This window comes from Heterodontus francisci, chromosome 10, assembly GCF_036365525.1.
Source record: "Heterodontus francisci isolate sHetFra1 chromosome 10, sHetFra1.hap1, whole genome shotgun sequence".
Classification (NCBI taxonomy): domain Eukaryota; kingdom Metazoa; phylum Chordata; class Chondrichthyes; order Heterodontiformes; family Heterodontidae; genus Heterodontus; species Heterodontus francisci.
Window position 1 is genome coordinate 37,543,032 of NC_090380.1, and position 22,990 is coordinate 37,566,021.

Here is a 22,990-nt window from a genome sequence, read left to right on the forward strand (position 1 = left end):
ATACAGGAGAAATGCCGTGAACAACAGATGCCCCTCTACATTGCTTTCATTGATCTCACCAAAGCCTTTGACCTCGTCAGCAGACGTGGTCTCTTCAGACTACTAGAAAAGATCGGATGTCCACCAAAGCTACTAAGTATCATCACCTCATTCCATGACAATATGAAAGGCACAATTCAACATGGTGGCTCCTCATCAGAGCCCTTTCCTATCCTGAGTGGTGTGAAACAGGGCTGTGTTCTCGCACCCACACTTTTTGGGATTTTCTTCTCCCTGCTGCTTTCACATGCGTTCAAATCCTCTGAAGAAGGAATTTTCCTCCACACAAGATCAGGGGGCAGGTTGTTCAACCTTGCCCGTCTAAGAGCGAAGTCCAAAGTACGGAAAGTCCTCATCAGAGAACTCCTCTTTGCTGACGATGCTGCTTTAACATCTCACACTGAAGAATGCCTGCAGAGTCTCATCGACAGGTTTGCGTCTGCCTGCAATGAATTTGGCCTAACCATCAGCCTCAAGAAAACGAACATCATGGGGCAGGATGTCAGAAATGCTCCATCCATCAATATTGGCGACCACGCTCTGGAAGTGGTTCAAGAGTTCACCTACCTAGGCTCAACTATCACCAGTAACCTGTCTCTAGATGCAGAAATCAACAAGCGCATGGGTAAGGCTTCCACTGCTATGTCCAGACTGGCCAAGAGAGTGTGGGAAAATGGCGCACTGACACGGAACACAAAAGTCCGAGTGTATCAGGCCTGTGTCCTCAGTACCTTGCTCTACGGCAGCGAGGCCTGGACAACGTATGCCAGCCAAGAGCGACGTCTCAATTCATTCCATCTTCGCTGCCTTCGGAGAATACTTGGCATCAGGTGGCAGGACTATATCTCCAACACAGAAGTCCTTGAAGCGGCCAACACCCCCAGCTTATACACACTACTGAGTCAGCGGCGCTTGAGATGGCTTGGCCATGTGAGCCGCATGGAAGATGGCAGGATCCCCAAAGACACATTGTACAGCGAGCTCGCCACTGGTATCAGACCCACCGGCCGTCCATGTCTCCGTTATAAAGACGTCTGCAAACGCGACATGAAATCGTGTGACATTGATCACAAGTCGTGGGAGTCAGTTGCCAGCATTCGCCAGAGCTGGCGGGCAGCCATAAAGACAGGGCTAAATTGTGGCGAGTCGAAGAGACTTAGTAGTTGGCAGGAAAAAAGACAGAGGCGCAAGGGGAGAGCCAACTGTGCAACAGCCCCAACAAACAAATTTCTCTGCAGCACCTGTGGAAGAGCCTGTCACTCCAGAATTGGCCTTTATAGCCACTCCAGGCGCTGCTTCACAAACCACTGACCACCTCCAGGCGCGTATCCATTGTCTCTCGAGATAAGGAGGCCCAAAAGAAAAGAAATAGCAGGGGATTTCAACTTCCCCTATATTAGGGGGGATAGCATTAGTGCAAAAAGCTTAAAGGGGGCGGAATTCTTCAAGTGCATTCAGGAGAGCTTTTTGAGTCGGTACGTAGAGAGTCCTACAAGAGGAGGAGCGGTACTGGACTTAATCCTAGAGAATGAAGCTGGACAAGTCGTAGAAGTGGCAGTGGGGGAGCATTTTGGGGATAGTGACCATAACTCTGTAAGATTTAAGGTTGTTATGAAAAAGGACATAGATGGACCAGAAATAAAAGTACTGAACTGGGGGAAGGCAGATTTCAAAATGATAAAACAGGATCTGGCCAAAGTGAACCGGGAGTAGCTTCTTATAGGAAAGTCTACATCAGACCAGTGGGACTCATTTAGAAAGGAAATTGCGAGGGTTCAGGTCCAGCATGTTCCCGTTAAGGTGAAGGGTGGGTCCAATAAGTCCAGGGAACCCTGGAGGTCAAGGAATATAGAGGATTGGATAAGGAAAAAAAAGGAGGCGTATGGCAGATTCAGAGTGCTGAAAACAGCAGAGGCCCTAGAGGAGTATAGAAAGTGTAGGGGGGTACTTAAAAAAGTAATTAGGAGAGCGAAGAGGGGACATGAAAAATCACTGGCAGACAAGATAAAGGAAAATCCCAAGGCGTTTTATAGGCATGTTAGGGGCAAGAGGATAACCAGGGAAAAAGTGGGGCCCATTAGGGATCTAAGAGGCAATCTGTGTGTGCAGCCGGAGGACATAGGTGAGGTTTTGAACGATTACTTTTCATCCGTGTTCACTATGGAGAGGGACAATGTAGGTGTAGTGATCAGGGAGGGGGATTGTGATATACTTGATCAAATTAGCATTGAAAAGGAGGAAGTATTAGCTGTATTAGCGGGCTTAAAGGTGGATAAATCCCCAGGCCCAGATGAGATGTATCCCAGGCTGCTATGTGAGGCAAGGGAGGAGATAGTGGGGGCTCTGACACAAATTTTCAAATCCTCTCTGGCCACAGCAGAGGTGCCAGGGGACTGCAGGACAGTGAATGTGCTACCATTATTCAAGAAGGGTAGCAGGGATAAACCAGGTAATTATAGGCCTGTTGGTCTAATGTCAGTGGTAGTGAAATTATTGGAAAAGATTCTGAGAGACAGGATTAATCTCCACTTGGAGAGGCAGGGATTGATCAGGGATAGTCAGCATGGCTTTGTCAGGGGGAGATCGTGTCTAACAAATTTGATTGAGTCTTTCGAGGAGGTGACTAGAGGTGTAGATGAGGGTAAAGCAGTTGATGTCGTCTACAGGGACTTCAGTAAGGCTTTTGATAAGGTCCCGCATGGGAGATTGGTTAAGAAAGTAAGAGCCCATGGGATCCAGGGTAATTTGGCAAATTGGATTCAAAATTGGCTTAGTGTAAGGAAACAGAGGGTGATGGTAGAGGGTTGTTTTTGCAAATGGAGGCTTGTGACCAGTGGTGTACCGCAGGGATTGGTGCTGGGACCCTTACTGTTTGTAGTGTAGATTAATGATTTAGACGTGAATATAGGAGGTATGATCAGTAAGTTCGCAGACGACATGAAAATTGGTGGTGTCGTAAATAGTGAGGAGGAAAGCCTTAGATTACAGGACAATATAGATGGGCTGGTAAGATGGGCAGAGTTGAGGCAAATGGAGTTTAATCCTGAGAAGTGTGAGGTGATGCACTTTGGGAGGACTAACAAGGCAAGAGAATATACAGTGGATGGTAGGACCCTAGAAAGTACAGAGGGACCGTGGGGTGCTTGTCCATAGATCACTGAAGGCAACAGCACAGGCATATAAGGTGGTTAGGAAAGCATATGGGATACTTGCCTTTATTAGCCAAGGCATAGAATATAAGAGCAGGGAGGTTATGATGGAGCTCTATAAAGCGCTGGTTAGGCCACAGCTGGGGTATTGTGTACAGTTCTGGTCACCACCCTATAGGAAGGATGTGATTGCAATGGAGAGGGTGCAGAGGAGATTCACCAGGATGTTGCCTGGGCTGGAGCATTTCAGCTATGAAGAGAGACTGGATAGGCTGGGGTTGTTTTCCCTGGAGCGGAGAAGGCTGAGGGGGGACCTGATTGAGGTATACAAAATTATGAGGGGCATTGATAGGATAGATAGGAAGAAACTTTTTCCCTTAGCAGAGAGGTCAATAACCAGGGGGTATAGAGTTAAGGTAAGGGGCAGGAGGTTTAGAGGGGAGTTGAGGAAAAAATTTTTCACCCAGAGGGTGGTTGGAATCTGGAACACACTGCCTGAAGGGGTGGTAGAGGCAGGAACACTCACGACATTTAAGAAGTATTTAGACGAGCACTTGAAAAGCCATAACATACAAGGCTACGGGCCAAGTGCGGGGAAGTGGGATTAGTTTTGGACGGGTGCTTGATGGTCGGCGCAGGCGCGTTGGGCCGAAGAGCCTGTTGCTGCGTTGTAAAACTCTATGACTCTAAGCCTATAGAATACCCTTAGTCGTGTGATAATACCCTTTTTTGCCCTCAACTCTAAACAGATGCATTCTGTCCTTGCCCCTTCAAGGATATCCTCCCTTTCCAGCATTACCATGTCTTCCCTAATCAGGACTGCCACCCCATCTCCCTTTTTCCTTCTCAATCTTTTCTGAATACTTTATATCCTTGCATATTAAGCACCCAGTCCTTGCCATTTTTAATCCGTGTTTCTGTTATTGCCACTACATCATATTCCAATACTGCCATTTTTGTCCTTGTAGCTCACCAAGCTTATTCACCACACTGTGCGTTTACACACATGCATTGTAATCCTCTCTTGGCGTTCCCTGTGGTCTTTCTCAGTCCACTCCCATCTAATATGGAACGACCTGATGATTTCTTGGTTGTGACAGACTACTTCTCAAAATTTCCCATTATCTGTCTGTTGTACAACATATCCAGTGAAGCCATTGCAGACACACTGGGCTCCCGGCGGGAGGCGAAAAAATCTACTGCGTAGCAGCTCAAGGTAATATGCCGGTCGGGCCGTTCCTCCCTCCCACCACCCCCCCCCCCCCGCCATCACGTGGTAGGAGCAGGCTCTGTGATGCCTGCGCACAGGCGCTATTTTTAAAGGGCAGCCAGACCTGCTGCCAAATTTAAATATTTAAAACCATACCACTCCCACAGTATACCGCAATAAAAAAATTGCCCTCCCCCCCCACCGCCTCAACAATAACACTTACAGATAATAGTTGCCCTCTCCCTCCCCCACCCAAAAGACTTACATGCAAGACTTCAGCTTCCGCAACCCCCCCATCCCACAATCTGTTCAAAGTGCAGAGGTCACCCCTTCACCACTCTCCCCTACACTATTAATGCACATTTGACTCCGAACCCACCCCCCATACTACACTGAAAATCCTAAGTATCCACCTTCCCCACCTCAGTGGCATCAGCTTTCCCTGGACAGGAAAATGAAGGAGCGTGAGTGCTGGCCGCCGCTCGGAAGATCCTGGATAGCAGGTAAGATCCCTTACAATTTTATTTAAGTGTATTCATTTTCTTAATTTACATACTCAAAGTTGGGTCCCATTCGCCCAGCGGCAGGGGGGCCGCCGTGGAGCCTCACCGCCGCCGGGAAGATCGGGCCCTGCACTCCCGCTGTTGGGCTCCGTGGCGGGCCACTGCCAGTGCAATCTTCAGGCCACCCCCACTCCCCCCCACCGTGAATCCCGACATCGGGACCTCAACAAAGTCCAGCTCACTGAGTTCAATCTGGTGGGTTCTGATTTTTTGTTTTAAAAAGCTGGCCAGAAAATCCCGAGCCTGTTGGGAAACAGCTGTTCCCTATATCAGCGGCTGACAACTGTGAAACTGACGACAATCTTTTTTAAAAGAACTGACTTTAACAAGAACTTAAAAGAGCGTTCCACTCTCTGCATCTGTGTGAGAGAGAGTAGTGGAGAGAGGGAGAGAGAGGGGCAGAGACAGAAAGGAGGGTGGGGAACAGGGAGAGGGGGATACAGAGAGTGGGGGGAGGACAGACAAACAGAGAGGTGAGACAGGGGGACAGAGAGAGCGGGGAACACTGAGTGGGGAGCAGGGAACACTGGAGACATGGGGAGTGACAGGGAGAGGGGGGTGAAGGAGACAGAGAGAGGATGGGAGACAGACAGACAGAGAAGGGGAGAGAGAGACAGACAGGGGAGAGAGGGGGGAAAGAGAGTCAAAGAGTCATTTACTTACGGCACAGAAGGAAGCCATTCTGCCCATCGAGCCCATGCTGGCTCTCCATGGAGCTATGCAGTTAGTCCCACTCCCTGGCTCAATTCCTGTAGCCCTGCAAGTCTATTTCTCTCAAGTGGCCATCCAACTTCCTCTGGAAGTCATTGTTCGTCTCCACTTCCACCACCCTTGTGGGCAGCGAGTTCCAGGTCATTACCATCCACTGCGTAAAAAAGTGCTCCCTCATATTCCCCCTGCATCTTTTGCAGAAAACTTTCAATCTGTGTTCCCTAGTCCTAGAGGGGTGGGGGGAGGGAAGAGAGAACGAGACACACACACACAGAGCATGGGGAGAGGGGGAAGAGAGATCAAGGTCTCTCCTGAAAGGTGGACATCTATCTAGAATATTCTGCATCACTACATCAAGTGTGCGGGCAGAGACTGACTACTTATTAAAGCAAAAGCAATGCCAGGTATGTCACTAAATCAGTTTTCAATATAGTGACGAGAAAGTAAGTCAATAAATTAGTCCTCTCATTTAAAGCTTCTTCACAAAAATGTACATTTGTTGTTGTTTTTATACGTAATAAAGTTTTTTAATGCCTTTAGCTCTTGAAATTTGCTCGCCGACCCCCCAGGCCGAGGAAAAATTGCAATGTGGCCCACCACTCGAAAAAGTTGGACAACCCCTGGGCTAGCCGAGTATTACAAAGGTTCCTCCAGCAAGCGTAGGACCCTAATTTGACTATGTTAGTAATTGTTTTAAATAATTTTGGCATGCGCCCTGGACGCTTATGGAGCAGCCCAATCAGATATGGCAGGAAGTACACTTGTAATGATTGTGCGCTTCCTGCCATATTGGCCACTTGTGCGCCCACTTAACGCTTGTAAAATGGTTGTGAGCAAATTTCTACGTCAATATGTGCCACATTTGCCCTCCCAAAGAGCAATTTCTCAGTAGGAATTGTGGTCCTGTGACATGCATTGTAACATGTGAATGCCTACAAGGCATTCATCTCTACATCCACAAGAGACTCAAACCAGAATCATTCTGGGAAATATTGTTTTTAGTCAAAATAATGTGGCAACCATTATTATGATAGCTATAATAAACAGCATTCCAGTGTTTCAGCTTATACTTTACCTCATTCTGTAGCTGTTGCTCCAGTATCTGTTTATGGCTTTGATATTCATCCTGATCAAGCTTTCTGGAATATTCTGCTTTCTTCAATTCAGCCTGAAGAGCTAAATGAGCAGCTGTAGGTTGAGTCAGCGCTGAAAATATAACAGTTAGAAATTTTAACTCCATAATAATTGTTTACTTGATTAATGCCTTCTATTTTGATGCATTTTTACAGTTGGAATTTTAAAAAAGTTTATTTATTATGCATTTGCAATTCTTACGACATTAAACAGGATCAATCACCATAAGAGAAAATAAAACTAAAAGTGATATATATATGATTATCACATTACCGCAGCTCTTAAGTCATTCATGAGGAATGCATTTGTAACAGCAGAATTTGGATTTGCACATTATTTTTTAGTGAAGAGGCAGAAAAGTAAAATTTAGTATTTCACCCCCTTTAATTATCCACTGTCCCTGTCCCTCACTAACTAATAAAGACCTGTTCACAACCCGCTATAACAATGTTTTCCACCTGGTTGTTAGGACATGTACAAAACACAGAATTACATAGAATTCCAACACGGTTACAAGCTGTTTGGCCCAACTAACCTATGTTGGTGTTTATCCTCCAAACAAGTGTAGTGGTTATAATACAGGACTAGGAATCCAAAGGCTTGGACTAATAACCCAGGGTATGCGAGTTAAACCCATAGCAAATTGAGAATATGAACTCATTTTTTTAAAAATCGGGAAATAAAAAGTTGGTACTAATAAATGTGATCATGAAGCTGTCAGATTGTGGTTAAAAATGCAACTGGTTCACTAATGTCCTTGAGAGATAATTTGTTGTTACCTGGTCTTGCCTAAATGTGACTCCAGTCTGATATTGAGTGGCCGAGAAAGCAGCTCACACATAGGACCACATTCTAATTGTAATCCCTATACTGAGCATTTAATTTTTGGATAATGGCTTCCTTAGATGGCTTGGATGGAATGTTGTATTTACCTTCATGGATGAGTGGGAATAAACCCAAAAGTTTAACAGATCTTTCAGAATTTAGATGTAATTATTAAGAACACTTTGTTGCAGGATTACATAGCTACAAGTTGCCTGCAGTGTACTGGAAGCATGCTGAGAGAATATGGCCCTGTGGTATTCCGATACTGTGATTTGAAAAGGAGGCAAATTTAGCTAACAGGGAGTAATGCATGTATTGCTTTCAAACAGAGCACAATCTCAAATCCCTTTCATTCAGACCAGGAGCATGATTCTATGATTATCACTAGACCAGTCAAAATTATTTCCTTAACTATCAGCTTGGTCCAGTGGTAACATTCTCATCTTAATGTTAGATGTTTGTGGGTTCAAGCTCCACTCCAGGACTTGAGCATTTAACAATCTAGGCTAGCACTCAGTGCTGTACTGAGGGAATGCTGTACTGCCAGAGGTGCTGTTTTATGAATGAGACTTTAAATTGAGGACCCACCTATCCTGCTTAAGTGGATATAAAAGATCCTATGGTACTCATCAAAAGAGTAGCAAAGTTCCCCTGGCCAACATTCATCCCTCAACCAATACCACCAAAACAGATTAGTTGTTCACTTACATCAACTGCTGTTTGTGGGATCTTACTATGTACAAATTGACTACTGTATTTATCTTCATAACAAATGACTACATTTAAAAAATGAAGTGCTTTGGGAGTTCCTGAAAATATGATAAGCACTGCAGAATTGCAAGTTTTTTCTTCCCATTTTCTATAATTTCCTTTTTCTTCTTATTTCTTTACTGTGAATCTCCTGCTGTGGACAGTTGCAGTTACAGTCTTCTGGCACTGCTATCTGTGAATTAGGGTAGCAGCAGGGGCAAAACAAAATCAGACTGAGTCTGACTTTTCCTCAGTGATAAAATAAGTCTGCATGTCAATTAACTGAGTAACAGGTAACTAAAACATACCCAAATGCAGCAAACAAATTCGACTTAATAGTCTGAATATAGGCTTAAAGCTGCACTGCTCCTTGTACCATTGCACAGACAAAACAACCAATGATGGTTCTCTCCTCTCTCTAATTCACAGTGACCTCTGCTCAATGCCTCTGTCCACCAGCGAACAGAGGACAGATCATGAAATTCACAAGTACATATCTACCTCTTGGCCCACAAAGCAGTTTGAAGCATTATTGCACTGAACCATCATTTCCGCAAGGGCACTTAATAGGGGTAATAGTCCAACTCCTGTAGGGACCATTGACTGTTGAGAATGTATATTGAAAATTTAGGCACACTACAAATGATACTCCAATTATTACTTCGATGTTCCCAAATTTCCAATGTGCACTCCTGGTAGGTGAGACTCTGAACCAGAACCACAAAGTCTGAAAATTAGCTCTAATGTCCCCTACCTGAGTGCTTCAATTCAGTTTGCCATCCAAACGCCATTAAATATCCTTTAATGTGCATGCATCAGCATTCTTTTTCATAGAAAAAAAGGAAACTAACTTTCACACAGTTTCTGATTTTCACAATGAACCTCATCCAGCTGTTTCCTCAGCATATTGATCTCAGACTGAAGCTGTACATTGCCTGTCTTTAATGATGCATAGTCTGCTACGTCCTTTAACTTTTCATTCAGCATCTCATTTTGCTTCATTAACAAACAAACTTGGGCTGTAGCTGCATTCAGTTCCACCTGTGAATAATGAGATAGTTTGATAAATAAATATTATCTGGATCAATTTTCATAAGGTTTACATGTTACACTGGAACTTTAGGGTAAAATTTTCCAACCATTCATTGGTATAGATAGAGAATCTAGTCAATATCTCATAAAAATTTTTTACATAGAAGGATATACAATTTCTAACTAAATATAAGTAAAGACGTGTAGTTTTAAAGCTTAATATGTTTTATAGTATAAAAACAATTAATGCATAGAAAATAAATCTTTGGCATGAATTTATGATCATTTGAAAACCTAAAATATTGAAATTGGAACTCATCTCAAATTAACAAAATAAGCACAGTAGTAGTTTGCTTTTACCAGTGAAGTTTAAATTTTTTTTATACTTGTACTTACAATTTTTCCAAAACAGAAGCAATCTCAAAATGTTTGATCTGCATTTACTAACAGTATTACTTAAATAAACATGTAATTCATTCAGCACCTCTTCTATTTAAAATAAACAGGTACATTAAATTTGCATAGGTTGGATCAGATCAGCTGATTAGTCAGTCAACATGCTTTTAAATTTCCTCGTGCCAAAAAAGTGTGCACATTAGGAAAGTCAGTTTTCTTATTAATGCCATACACAGCTAATTAATCCTAGCAATACAGATGGATTTTGTAGTTTAAACCAGATCTCAAAAGCTATCACTATTTTAAATATCTCAGCAAATGGCAAAAAATAACTGTTAAAGAGGCAGGTTTGTCCTGATAAAGTGACATAATTTTGTCAGGTTTTTAAATGATAGAACAATTACTCAATAACAAATGTGTTGTTCAACAGAATTGAAATGCTCCAAGTCTGCATTGGAATAAACTCCCAACGCTGCACTGCAGTAGAAATGTTTTTTGGGAATTATAGACACGTTCAGTTCCTGGAACATAATGAATTAATCAAATGAAAATCAAGTGAATTCCATAAAGGCTAGGTAATCCACCCTACCAGATTACCACCCAGGCAGTGAAGATGGAAATTTACCTCAATGCCTCAAACACTAAGGAATTACAAACAACGCTCACAGTAGAAAACATCATGCAGAATAGTGGATACCTGGAGGGGACAATAATAAAACCAATCTAGTTCAGAGATTAAATTAACACCAATACATGAGTGAGGTTATTCAGATTTATGATATTTATGTATATTCTGTACCCATTGCAACTTTGATAATCAGTTTACAGTAATCCATGACTTTCAAATCAAAGAAGTATTTAACTTTGGTGCCATAAATTCCTCAAAAGCCTCACTGATATGAAGCCCATCTCCACTCACAGACCACCTGGCATCAACCTAGGCACTAGACATGACAAACACACAACTAACCAGTCAACCTTGTCCTCATTAACATCTGGGGGTTTTGTGTCATAATTGGGAAACCTGTCCCACAGACTAGTCAAGCACAATATCTTTCAGCCAACATCCCAAACTCTTCAATCAGCATCCTGGATATGTCCTATTATTAAGGAGGTCTTAACAATGCAGTTAGAAAATCATAGCATGATCAGACAGACAACATAGTTTTACAAAAGGGAAATAGTGTTTGACAAATTTTTTGAGTTTTTTGAGGATGTAACCAGCAGGATAGATAAAGGGGAACCAGCAGATGTAGTATACTTGGATTTCCAAAAGGCATTCAATAAGGTGCCACACAAAAGGTTAATACATAAGATAAGGACTCATGGAATTGGGGGTAAAATGGATAGAGGATCGGTTAGCAGACAGGAAGCAAAGAGTAGGGATAAAAGTGGCATTTTCAAGTTTGCAGGCTATAACTACTGCAGTGCTGCAAGGACCGGTGCTATTTACAAACTATATTAATGACTTAGACAAAGAGACACAGTATGTTTGCTGACAATATAAAGTTAGGTGGGAATGCAAGCTGTGAGAAGGATACAAAGAGGCTGCAAAGAGAAATAGACAGGTTAACTGGAACAAAAAAATTGAACAAAATATATCTCTTGGGTCCAGATGTCCATTTTAGAGGAGGCATCTCTATAGAAAAATGGTCTAATTAGCTGGTTTTCAATCACTCAAGTGGCAGTAGTCAAACAACTGGTATAGATACGTTATCCACACAACCAGGAATTGCTAACACAGAACAAATCATTTAATCTGTGGTCCCAACAACCTAATGGCAGCTGAAGGTGTGAAGGTTAAAAATATTATTGAATTTTAAATATACCTCAAAAATATTTTTTAAAATCTGTTTATACAATTTACCTCCATCTTTTTAACTTGAACACGGGCTTCTTGGAGTTCCTCTCTTTTAGAATGGATGATAACAGACTCTTCATGTAATCGAGCTGCCTCTGCTGTTAAGGGAAAAACCATCTTTTGATGACTTAAAAGGTAACAAGAATCATTAACATATAATATAAACTTTCATTTTTTTCAACTTTAAAATGCACTTAAACAGCTAAGTTAATATTTATTATCATCTTCTATTACTAATACAGAAAACCCTTCAGACAATAAATTTTCTTTGAAAGTATAGTATATTTACCTGCTAGCTTGAGACACTGGACATGTATGATTATCCCTACTTAACCTAGTTACACAGGTGAAACAACTTATCAAACTGAAAATTGTGCAGTGTTTAAGGCATTCAAGGCTTACGTACAATATTAAGACAGCTTGTTACACAAGAACAATTTATTGAAAGTATGTCCATCAGGCCTTAAGCATTAAATATGCATTATTGGAGAACACAGCGACCAGAGTGTGAATGAATACTTCCTCCTATCTGAGAGTGCTTAGCAACTGGAATGTAGGACTATCAACAAGAATTGGATGCCAGGAAAATTCAGTACTAGCTGAGTATTCCTCAGAGGTACCTCAGTCAGCACCTAGGGCTGAAAAAGATAGTCGGTGGCTTGTATGGAGTCAAGAAGCCTCCTGATGAAAAGAAAGACCAAGAAAGAGCAGGCATCCACAAGGAAGAAATGGAACAATAAACTCTGTCCCCATTGTGAAGGATAGCAGCTGCAATAGTAAATTAAATGTTATGATGTCCAAGAGCAGTGTCAGTTATTACAGAGGTAGGTGCCAGCGGGGAAAGAGGTTTGCTTTTTGGAAATGAAGGTAACACTTCTGCTTCTCCTAGCCCACAAACGATGCTATAAATGATTTTACCTTATGGGTCCAGCCCATCTCGCTTCATTTGAGCCCCAGGAAACTTGGCCAAAATTAGTTTTAAAAAGTTTTTAAAAAAGGGTGCATGCAATCTATTTAAATTCAGTGATTTACCTACCTACTGACAGCAGATTGATCACCCGCTCATCCCCCGAATGCCTCTGTTGAAACTGGAAGTGGGCAGGTTGGGGTCGGGAATAAGATTTGATTTTTTTTTAAACTTCCCGCCTGTCACAGTATCCAACTGTGATAATATAGATGCAGTGGAAATTTCTCATGATTAGGGTGCTGGCAAAATGGTCCACATTGGAAAACAATAAATAAATTAGTACGGTGGACATAGAAGCCTTTTGTACAAAACCAGGATAAAAGAACCAGTGGTTACGAGTATGGAACAGCCTACAATCTACAGCTCCTGATGCAGACTCTGTTGAAGAAATTAAAAGGAAGTTGAAAAAATGCAAATATAATAGTTGAGTGATGTGGTATTAGAAAATTGTTGATTAGATTAGGTCCTCAAACAGGACCTGGACCCAACTGGTAAGATGGATGGGCTGGGTACTTCCATTTTCTTATGCATTGATAACATGCCAGTTCTATTTAGGACCAGCTGCACTCCCAATCCTCTCAAAAACTGAGCCACAGCTGAACACGTAAAAGCTTATTTTGTTTTGCTTTGTAAATGGTCTAGCCAAATAGGTACATGACATACACTGAGCACATAAAGGACAATCACATTTTTTCAAATAAACAAAAGAATCTCTTAATGGAAGAAAATCAGAATAATCTCATTCATAAACATAAATGTGAAACATAAATAAGCTGCCAAATAATGAACCAGACCTTCAATTCTTTTCTCGTTTACCGTCACTTTCTCAGTTCTTTTACGATAGTCTTCCTGTAGTTCCAGCTGATACCTATGCAGAAGAATTATATTATTTAGCACTTAATGTCAACAAGGCAGGAATAAGTCTTAAATCCATGTCCGAGTCCCAGCAGTCACTTTAGGAAGGAAGGATCCAAACTCTCCAAGTTAAGACAAGCCTATCAATAAAATACAGAAATACATATAAACCTGTGTCATTCCTAGAAGGTCACTTGCACATTTGTAATTATCACAAAGATCAGATTAGCTGCAGTCAGATCATTATTGTAACAACAACTTCTCACTGGGAATTTTTCAAAAACTGAACAGAATGTTTTCCATTTATCTCAATAACTACAGGAGTGAACTTTGTCTTAAAACTTCAAACTTGATCCATGAACTCTCTCCTACACATTGTAGAGAATTTGCCCAGTGGAGGATTTATGATGTTTGTAACAGGATTGTTTCAAATAAAATAAATTCATTAAAACACAAGCTAGGTTGTAATTTTAAACATAAATAGAAAATGAAAAATCATCTGTAAAATACTATCCAGAAAACATAAGGTATATACAAAAAGCAGCACACATTTTTCAATCCAATTCCAAAAAATATGAAAATATGAAAGAAGAAAAAATAAAATTCACAAGTGACTTATTAGGCATATAACCAACACTCAAACTCTGATGTTTCCCTATCAACACTCTTGCCTTCAAATTAAGGCTTTTTAAAGAGGCTGGTGTATATAATAACTTTCAGTAATTTTTCATAGCAAATGATATTATGGTACCTTTCAGTAATTCGGTTCCACAGGTACCAGAGGCCTTCCAGCATCTTGGCCACTGATCATTTATTTTATGTAATTAGCAATTCAACTGTGGGGGGGCACCACAGGCGAGTCTAATCCTGTCCTCACCTAATGTTGACAGCATGTTTTCTAGCACCAGATCACTGAATAGCAATAAAGAACAGGAACTTTACTTCACCGTTCCCCCTCCTCACATCAGGGACCCTAAGGCTAAATATAGCATTGTTGTACCATCTCATATTAATCATCCAACTGCAAAGACCAAGGGCTGAATTTTACCAGCCCCTCGACGCCGTGGGTCGTGCGGGGGTGGCGGGGGGGGCAGTAAAATTCTGCGGGGAGGGGCCCGCCTTGACCCACGATGTTGAGAAGGGCCACCGCATATCACTTGGACCTCGGTGCGATCCCCACCCCGCCACCTGGCGGCGGGCCCTTCATCTTAATATTCAAATTAACCTAAATTACATGCAAATACACTTACCTGCTGACGGCGGCCGTCCCACGCGATTTTACTGCTGCTGCTTGTACCTTGCGCACCTTCAGAACTCCGTATGGAGTTCCGAGGCGAGAATCTGGTGGGGAGGGGGGAGGAATAAAATTTTCAGCGCAGGAGGGGTCGAGGAGCGGGGAAAACTATTTTTATTGGCTGTGGGGATGGTGGGAAGGAATTGAGGGTCAAAGGGAACAATTTTGGGGGGAGGGGGAAGTTCGGAATACTATTAAAGGTTTATTATGGGGGAAACAGTGCAATTAATGTATAAATATAAATTACCTATTGGGGGGTGGGAGAAGTCATTTATATTTGAAATTAGATTTTATTGTCATACCCTGGAGAACTGGACCTTTACATTTTAAAATGCAACTGAGGGGCTTGAAACCCTTTAAAAATGGCACCGGTGCAGTGGCGTCGCACGCTGTTGCCAGGGACACGGCAGTCGTCCCCTCTACGTCATCGGGGGCAGCTGCTCCGCCCCCTCTATTTAAATCAGCCCTCGCGCGTAATATTATAAGGGCTGTGTGGCGGCCCTTCCATTTCGGAAGGCAGCCAAGTTCAAGGCACGCTGCCGTGGAGCGCAGTGTGCTCCAAAAACCCAGCCCCAAGGATCGAACCTAGGATTTTCCTCATCCCTACGGCACAGCACTACACCATAAACTTACTGACTGAGCTGCTGAGGAAGCTACATCTAGTTTAATGTAAATAGAACATGCATTCCTCGAAACTGACACAAGGTAACACGTGATGCAAGAATTGTGGTAAATGTTTCCTTTGTTAAAAATCTATTCTGATTAATGGGATCGATTTGCAAAACATGAATCTTAAAGTTGTCAGTGAAAAATATTTTAATATACAAAAACTTACTGCTGTCCCACAAATAAATCTATAACATCCTCACACTAAAATAAGGTAACTAGAAAACTGAAATTTTTATGACGTTCCTTGTTCTTTAGACCTTCTTATGGTACACTGTATTGGAAGGTTGCCATGGTGGCTTTAGAACAATGTTTTAAATGTAAATATTTTGCTTGGAATACCATAGTAAGATAGTTTGTAATTTTGGTTAACACATTGTAGCTACGCATTGAAAGCGTGTTCTTTTGTTTAACTATGTTCTTGCATCATCACGCCTTACCTGCATTGTTCATTCTTAAGCTTTTGCTCATAAGTCTCCTCAATATTTTTCACTGCCAATTCTCGTCTCCGGAGATCCTCTTCTAAACTCTTGTTCTTTTGGTTATACAATTTCTGAGTACTGAAATGGCAGACAAATCATTGGGGAAGTCTATACTTGAACTCAGTTCATATATACTCTCAGGTGTGCAAAGCTGCAGTTTTAGACTCTGCAATGCAATAATTCCTATAACTTTTTAAAAAAATTACAGTTTAGTATATCACTTATCTATCATGTAAAAACTTGACTTTTGTGCACACTTCCTGTCCATCACACATAAAAACAAAAATGATTAACTTGGTAAAACATTTAGATTTGTACAGCTGATTACAAATTATGGACAGAAGTTGGAGTCAGAAGTGTGACAGGTCAGATATTACATGCCCCATAGTAAAACATACAACTCTTATGCTCATGATTCTCCACAAAGTGAGATATTTATCTTGGACAGACTGTCTGGCAAGATGATTTCATTGAGGCAAAAAATAACATATATGCCAGTTTCAACACTGAGTTAACTTACCCCATTCTCCCTGCTCCACTACTAACAGATTACAGAAAGCTTCCAGTAAGTCCTACAAGCCCAGAACGATGTTAAAACAAAATAAGACAGCAGGAGATGAAATGAGATAACAAGGTTGAGGCTAACAAATTACAACAGTAATGATGAGAGTGAGAACCGAGGCTGGTGGGCACTAAAGGTCACATCACCATTCCAGCTGCCAGCGATTTTCTTCAGGAAGGGGCGAGGCAGGCCGCAGCAACCCGCCCAATTTGGGAATGAGGCCAATAAAGCCTGTAAAGGAGCTCTGTCAGCTCATTAAGGCCAGTTTGGGATTTTGGTGGGGACACACAGGTTGTACGCTGGATCAGGGACTGACCAGGTGCATGGAGGCATCAACATAGTGGGGAGCCAGTTATGGCCGCACCATCAACTTCGAAAAGTATAGGTGAGAGAGGCACTCAGCCATTGGCACACAGGTGCCTTCGGGCTTGTAGGAAAAGATGGGATTAAGAGAAAGCAATAAAAGAAACAAAAAATATTAAAAACATTTTTGTAAATCACTAATAATAATTAAAATCTGAAGGAATGAAACTTCACACTTGCAAAAGTACATTTTCAGTGCCAGAGAGGTTGTTTGGCAGTAATTAAAACTTATCCTGCTGTTAAAAAATCACTTACATTTGAATAGATAAACCCTAACTTTTTATGGCAAGTTTAGTGGATAAGTATCTCAACTTCATGCCCTTCATGCATTTTAATGCCACATTTCACATTTACAAGAGGAGGGGCGGTACTGGACCTAATACTAGGGAATGAAGCTGGACAAGTGGCAGAAGTGGCAGTGGGGGAGCATTTTGGGGATAGTGACCATAACTCTGTAAGATTTAAGGCAGTTATGGAAAAGGACAAAGAGGGACCGGAAATAAAAGTACTGAATTGGGGGAAGGCAGATTTCGATATGATAAAACAGGATCTGGCCAAAGTGGACTTTCAATATGATAAAACAAGATCTGGCCAAAGTGGACTGGGAGCAGCTTCTTGTCGTAAAATCGACATCAGACCAGTGGGAGTCATTCAGAAAGGAAATAGTGAGAGTTCAGGTCCAACATGTTCCTGTAAAGGTGAAGATAGGACCAACAAGTCCAGGGAACCCTGGATGTCAAGGGATGTAGAGGTTTCATCAGGAAAAAAAAGGAGGCGTATGGCAGATTCTGAAAGACAGGATTAATCTCCACTTGGAGAGGCAGGGATTAATCAGGGATAGTCAAAATGGCTTTGTCAGGGGGAGAACGTGGCTACTAAACTTGATTGAATTTTTCGAGGAGGCGACTAGATGTGTAGATGAGGGCAAAGCAGTTGATGTAGTCTAAATGGACTTTAGTAAGACTTTTGATAAGGTTCTGCATGGGAGATTGGTTAAGAAGGTAAGAGCCCATGGATCCAGGGCAATTTGGCAAATTGGATTCAAAATTGGCTTAGTGGAAGTAGGCAGAGGGTGATGGTCGAGGGTTGTTATTGCGAGTGGAGGCCTGTGACCAGTGGTGTATCGCAGGGATTGGTGCTGGGACTCTTGCTGTTTGTAGTGTACATTAATGCTTTAGACTTGAATATAAGAGGTATGATCAGTAAGTTCGCAGATGACATAAAAATTGGTGGTGTCGTAAATAGTGAGAAGGAAACCTTAGATTACAGGACAATATAGTTGGGCTGGTAAGATGGGTGGAGCAGCGGCAGATGGAACTTAATCCTGAGAAGTGTGAGGTGATGCATTTTGGGAGGACTTACAAGGCCAGGGGATATACAATGGATGGTAGGACCCTAGAAAGTACAGAGGGTCAGAGGGACCTTGGTGTACTTGTCCATAGGTCACTGAAGGCAGCAGAGGTAGATAAGGTGGTTAGGAAGGCATATGGCATACTTGGCTTTATTAGCCGAGCATAGAATATAAGAGCAGGGAGGTTATGATGGAGCTGTATAAAATGCTAGTTAGGTCACAGCTGGAGTACTGTGTACAGTTCTGGTCACCACATTAAAGGAAGGATGTGGTTGCACCGGAGAGGGTGCAGAGGAGATTCACCAGGATGTTGCCTGGGCTGGAGCATTTCAGCTATGAAGAGAGACTGGATAGGCTAGGGTTGTTTTCCTTGGAGCAGAGAAGGCTGAGGGGGGACCTGATTGAGGTATACAAAATTATGAGGGACATTGATAGGATAGATAGGAAAAAACTTTTCCCTTAGCAGAGGGGTCAATAACCAGGGGTCATAGATTTAAGGTAAGGAGCAGGAGGTTTAGAAGGGATTTGAGGAAAACATTTTTCAACCAGAGGGTGGTTGGAATCTGGAACACACTGCCTGAAAGGGGTGGTAGAGGCAGGAACCCTCATAACATTTAAGATGTATTTAGATGAGCATTTGAAACGCCATAGCATACAAGGCTATGGGCCAAATCTGTTAAAATGGGATTAGTTTGGATGGGTGCTTGATGGTCGGTGCAGATGTGATATGCCTAAGGGCCTGTTTCAGTGCTGTATAACTCTATGACTCTTCTCAGTGAGATACTGTTTGAGCAAAACTTCAAGAGAAGCACAGCAATTCGGGCTATCTGATTTCTGTGTTTAACTGCACAAAAGTGGACGCCGAAAGTTGCTGTGCAATTTACTCCAAGAGCTGATAGCCTCAAAGTTATTCTTATCACAAAATTTGGACCAATATTCTTGGCACCCTCCAGATTTGTCTACTGTAGCTGCAATTAAATTCCAAACATTTTGTCATCTACGTTTCAATGACTTTGCATGAATCAATCTTAACTCATTCTGTGACTTTCTAATTATCAGAGAAAAATATACACAATTGCTATATTTTTGTAACTATTAACAGCCCAAAGTTGGTTTTCACAATATGAAAATGACTGACTTTCAAAAGTGTTTCCGTATTCTTTATGCACTAGTGAAACTTTAATATGCAAACCATAATTTATACTCAAATTGAAGACCTAAGCTGCAAGAACAATAAAAATCAAAACTTGTATAACTATGGCATTGACCAGACAGCAGGAACAAGCCTGTTCATCAACTTTTTATTCTGCAATGATAGTCAGCTGCTGCCAAAGGCACGTTTGCTAGAACTGTGTGCAGAGTAGAAATGGCAATACATAAGAAAACTGAACTATAACAAAGCATCATGTGTAATTACTACCTATGAGCAGTTCTATTGTTATTGAAGGCGCTATTCAAATTGCAGGCTGGTAACAATTTTTGAGAGATTAGTAGGTCGCAAAAACTATTGTGTGCAACAGATTTTCAGTCAGATTCAATGGCCAGGATTTTGTGAGTCCCGCGGCGTTCCTGATGGTGGGACCGGAAGTTGGTGTAACTTCCGCTTCTGCCATTTTTCTCACATCCCCTGCAATTCTATATGTAAATGAACGGTGTGGTGACGGGCACGGGAGACACATCCGATCATGCGGCGGAGACAGCCTTTCATTGGTGGAACCCACTGTCACTAGGTCAAGCACCATGATCACCATAGATATAAAGCATTCTGTATTTCAAGCCTCAAGGAGCAGCAGCCTTCATGTTACATAAATGTCTTCAGAGTTACAAAAATTAAATCTTTTACTTATTTGTAACCACTTTTACCTTCCTTAATTTTTCAAACCCAGGACCAACTCATCACTTTTTTTCACTGCAGCAAAAGCAAAGAAAACGTCAGCCAGCAGGCAGTGTCTCGCTCCACGCTTCACTGATGCCTCCCTGTAGGTTCTCCTCCAGGCCGTCAGGGAAAGGCAGGAGGTCCTCTTCACTGCAGATGGAATCAGAAGATCCGCCCGCCTGATCAAAGCGGCCTGGTTAGAGGTAACAGAGGAAGTGTCAATCGTGGAGTGACATGGTGACCCTGGGTTCAATGTCACAAATGTATCAATGACCTGCTCAAATCGGCAAGGGTAAGTGGTCTTGGCGAAGCTGTTCCATTGTTTTTCTCCCTGTCTCTATGCCTTTAAGACAGAGGGTACACAAGGCATGCAGTGGAATGCGTGTGCAGCCTTCGCATCCTACATTTACTGATTGTGAGCAAAGTTGACGATTGGCATTGTTTATGTGCTTGGATGTGTTGTGCAAAAGCCACTCTGGAATGAGTGATGTCAATGCATGTATACAATGGGTATGAGGCATTTTTCAATATGCCACTAAATCTGCAGTCTCCTGCAGAATAAATTCACCCACAACCAGCACGAGCGATCACAGACAGGTGGAGGTGTCCCAGACATCAGGTGCTGACACTGACTGAGGAGGAGGCTGCAGAAATTGCAAGAGAGGAGGAAGGCACAGCAATCGCCGATGGTGAGGCAGGATCCTCAAGACATAAGGATGAAATGTCATCTTCAATCTTGCAGCCATATGTGCACAGCAAAGGAAAGTCTGTGAACTCATGTTCAGTTGATGTTTAATGCGCCTCTGTTTGTGTCTCCACTGCAGGTGTCTGCATTCGAGTCACGAATGCCGCGAGGCCCAAGACTCCTCCTTTGGGGAGGAAGATGAAGCCAATGCCTCAGAGGGTGCACGGTCACCTGCCTTTTCTTCCACCTCTGCCAGCGCAGATACATCCACATGATCCGTGGGGGGGGCGGGGTTTAAGAGTAGCATCTGGGTCACAAGCCGGTGGTCATGACACAGACACGTCCCAGCAGCTGAGGGAGCATGTACCAGCCGGACGCATGACAATCGGAGGACAGTTGGGCCCCAAGCCCCTGCTCAGCCCCACTCTAATGATGACTCACTGTTTGTTGCTACAAGAAGTCTGCTGGATGTGCAGCAAAGCTATGTGGAAAATATGTTAGAGATGCCCTAGGTCATGCATGGCTTTGCGTGAGCCATACCGGAGTCCACGCAAGCCATGACATCTGCAATGTCCCAGGCACATGAGCATATGGCGTCCTCAGTCGAGACTTTGGCAAGCTCCGTGACGAGTCTGGTTGAGCACTTGAGCCCTATCCACTCTGACCTGCACTCCATCGCTGTAGCCATGGGCTCCATGCAGCAGAGTCTAAGCAAGAGGGGAACGAGGAACCTGGACTACCATCTGGGTGACCCTTCCCCTCAGGAAGACAGGCAAGTGCCATCATGCATCCAGATGGAGGATGAGCGCATACCAGCTGCCCCGGGCCTTCTTCTCAAGATACCCCCAGGGTAAGCAGCATCTCGATATTGACTCCCTTACCTCCAGCAGGCGAGCACACGGGGGATACTCAAGCACCAGTGCTGCAGACCCACAGTAGGATGGAGCCATCAAGGCCCCATTCCTCCAGAGGACGCCTGCCACGGTCATCTACAGCAACAGGACAGTGCACTGAGTACAGTGCCTCCATCTCAGCTGCTAATGTCGGGGTAGCACCTAGACGTAGCGTAGAAAACATAAAAATAAATAGTTTTGAGCACAAAGGTGGCACAGGTGCTGTAAATATTGTTCACATATTGCTGAAGTTTAAATCCATATTTATTTACTTTAATATTTGATGCACTCTCGTAAAATATTTGCTTTGTTTCACTTGAAAAAGAAAATGTTTATTGGAGGCCTATGGCAGGAACGAATTGATACTTGCAATGCATTTCAGAGATTGCTTAGTGTCCATTTAACTGTTATTTGAGCCTTCAGTCTTCAATGACAACTCTTTGTCATTTGCAATTGTTCACTTTTTTCACTACCAACATACCTTACATTTATAGTTCCGTGGTCACCCCCTAACGTTCCTTGCATTGGTGTGTTTTCAGTTCAATTGTAGCCCAGAGAAGATTTGATCTGCCTGTCACATCAAAGTGCTGCAACGTTGCAGCTTCCTATGCGTGCGGGTTAATGCCTTGATGCAGGACAATTTTTCCAATGAGACTCAGGTTGCTTTTAATAAAGCTGAAAGCATACAGCCCATTAGGCACATCTCCACTGCAGGTTCATGTGCTGTTGTTAGAAGAACCCTTCTTTTTGATTACAGCAATGATTGGCATGTGAACATATTTTGAGATTTTTTTTGCTCCGTCGGCTGAAAGGTGCAAATATGAGGTTTTCCCTGATGTCTCTTGCACGTCTCTCCATGGCCTTTATATCTAGAACGGCATTGTTTGCATTGTTGTCCTCCTCCTCAAACTCTTCATAGTCATCCTCGTCTGAGGAGGACTGGTGTTCCTCTTGTTCCTCTGCCTGCAGAATGTTGCCATGCCTAATTGCCAGGTTGTGCAATGCATAGCAGCCAATGATTATTCATGAGACCCTCTGTGGCGCATACTGAAGAGCCCCTCCAGACTGGTAAAGGCAGTGGAAGTGCATTTTCAGCATGCCAATGGTGTATTTGATGATGACTCTGGTGGATGTCTGAGCAGCACTGTATCTCTCTTCAGCTGCGCTTTGAGGATGTCGCACTGGTGTCATCAACCATGTACAAATGGGGTAACCCTTGTCACCCAGGATCCAGCCATTAACTTCAGCTGGTTCATCAAAAACCCCTGGCAGCTGTGAATTCCTCAAAATGTATGAGTCGTGACAGCTCCCTGGGGAACGTGCGCA

General features: G+C 42.7%; 1 protein-coding gene across 3 annotated transcripts in view; it reads right to left on the reverse strand.

Annotated features, from left to right (window-relative positions):
- ofd1 (OFD1 centriole and centriolar satellite protein) overlaps nucleotides 1-22,990 on the reverse strand; it is a 91,818-nt gene that overhangs the window by 43,649 nt on the left and 25,179 nt on the right. For all 3 annotated transcript variants that reach the window (XM_068040453.1, XM_068040451.1, XM_068040452.1), the window contains 5 exons: nucleotides 15,893-16,012; nucleotides 13,432-13,505; nucleotides 11,677-11,768; nucleotides 9,233-9,422; nucleotides 6,748-6,878 (listed from right to left, as the gene is read on the reverse strand). In XM_068040453.1, coding sequence (XP_067896554.1) covers nucleotides 6,748-6,878; nucleotides 9,233-9,422; nucleotides 11,677-11,768; nucleotides 13,432-13,505; nucleotides 15,893-16,012 — 607 coding nt within the window. The remainder of the gene's footprint in view (nucleotides 1-6,747; nucleotides 6,879-9,232; nucleotides 9,423-11,676; nucleotides 11,769-13,431; nucleotides 13,506-15,892; nucleotides 16,013-22,990) is intronic.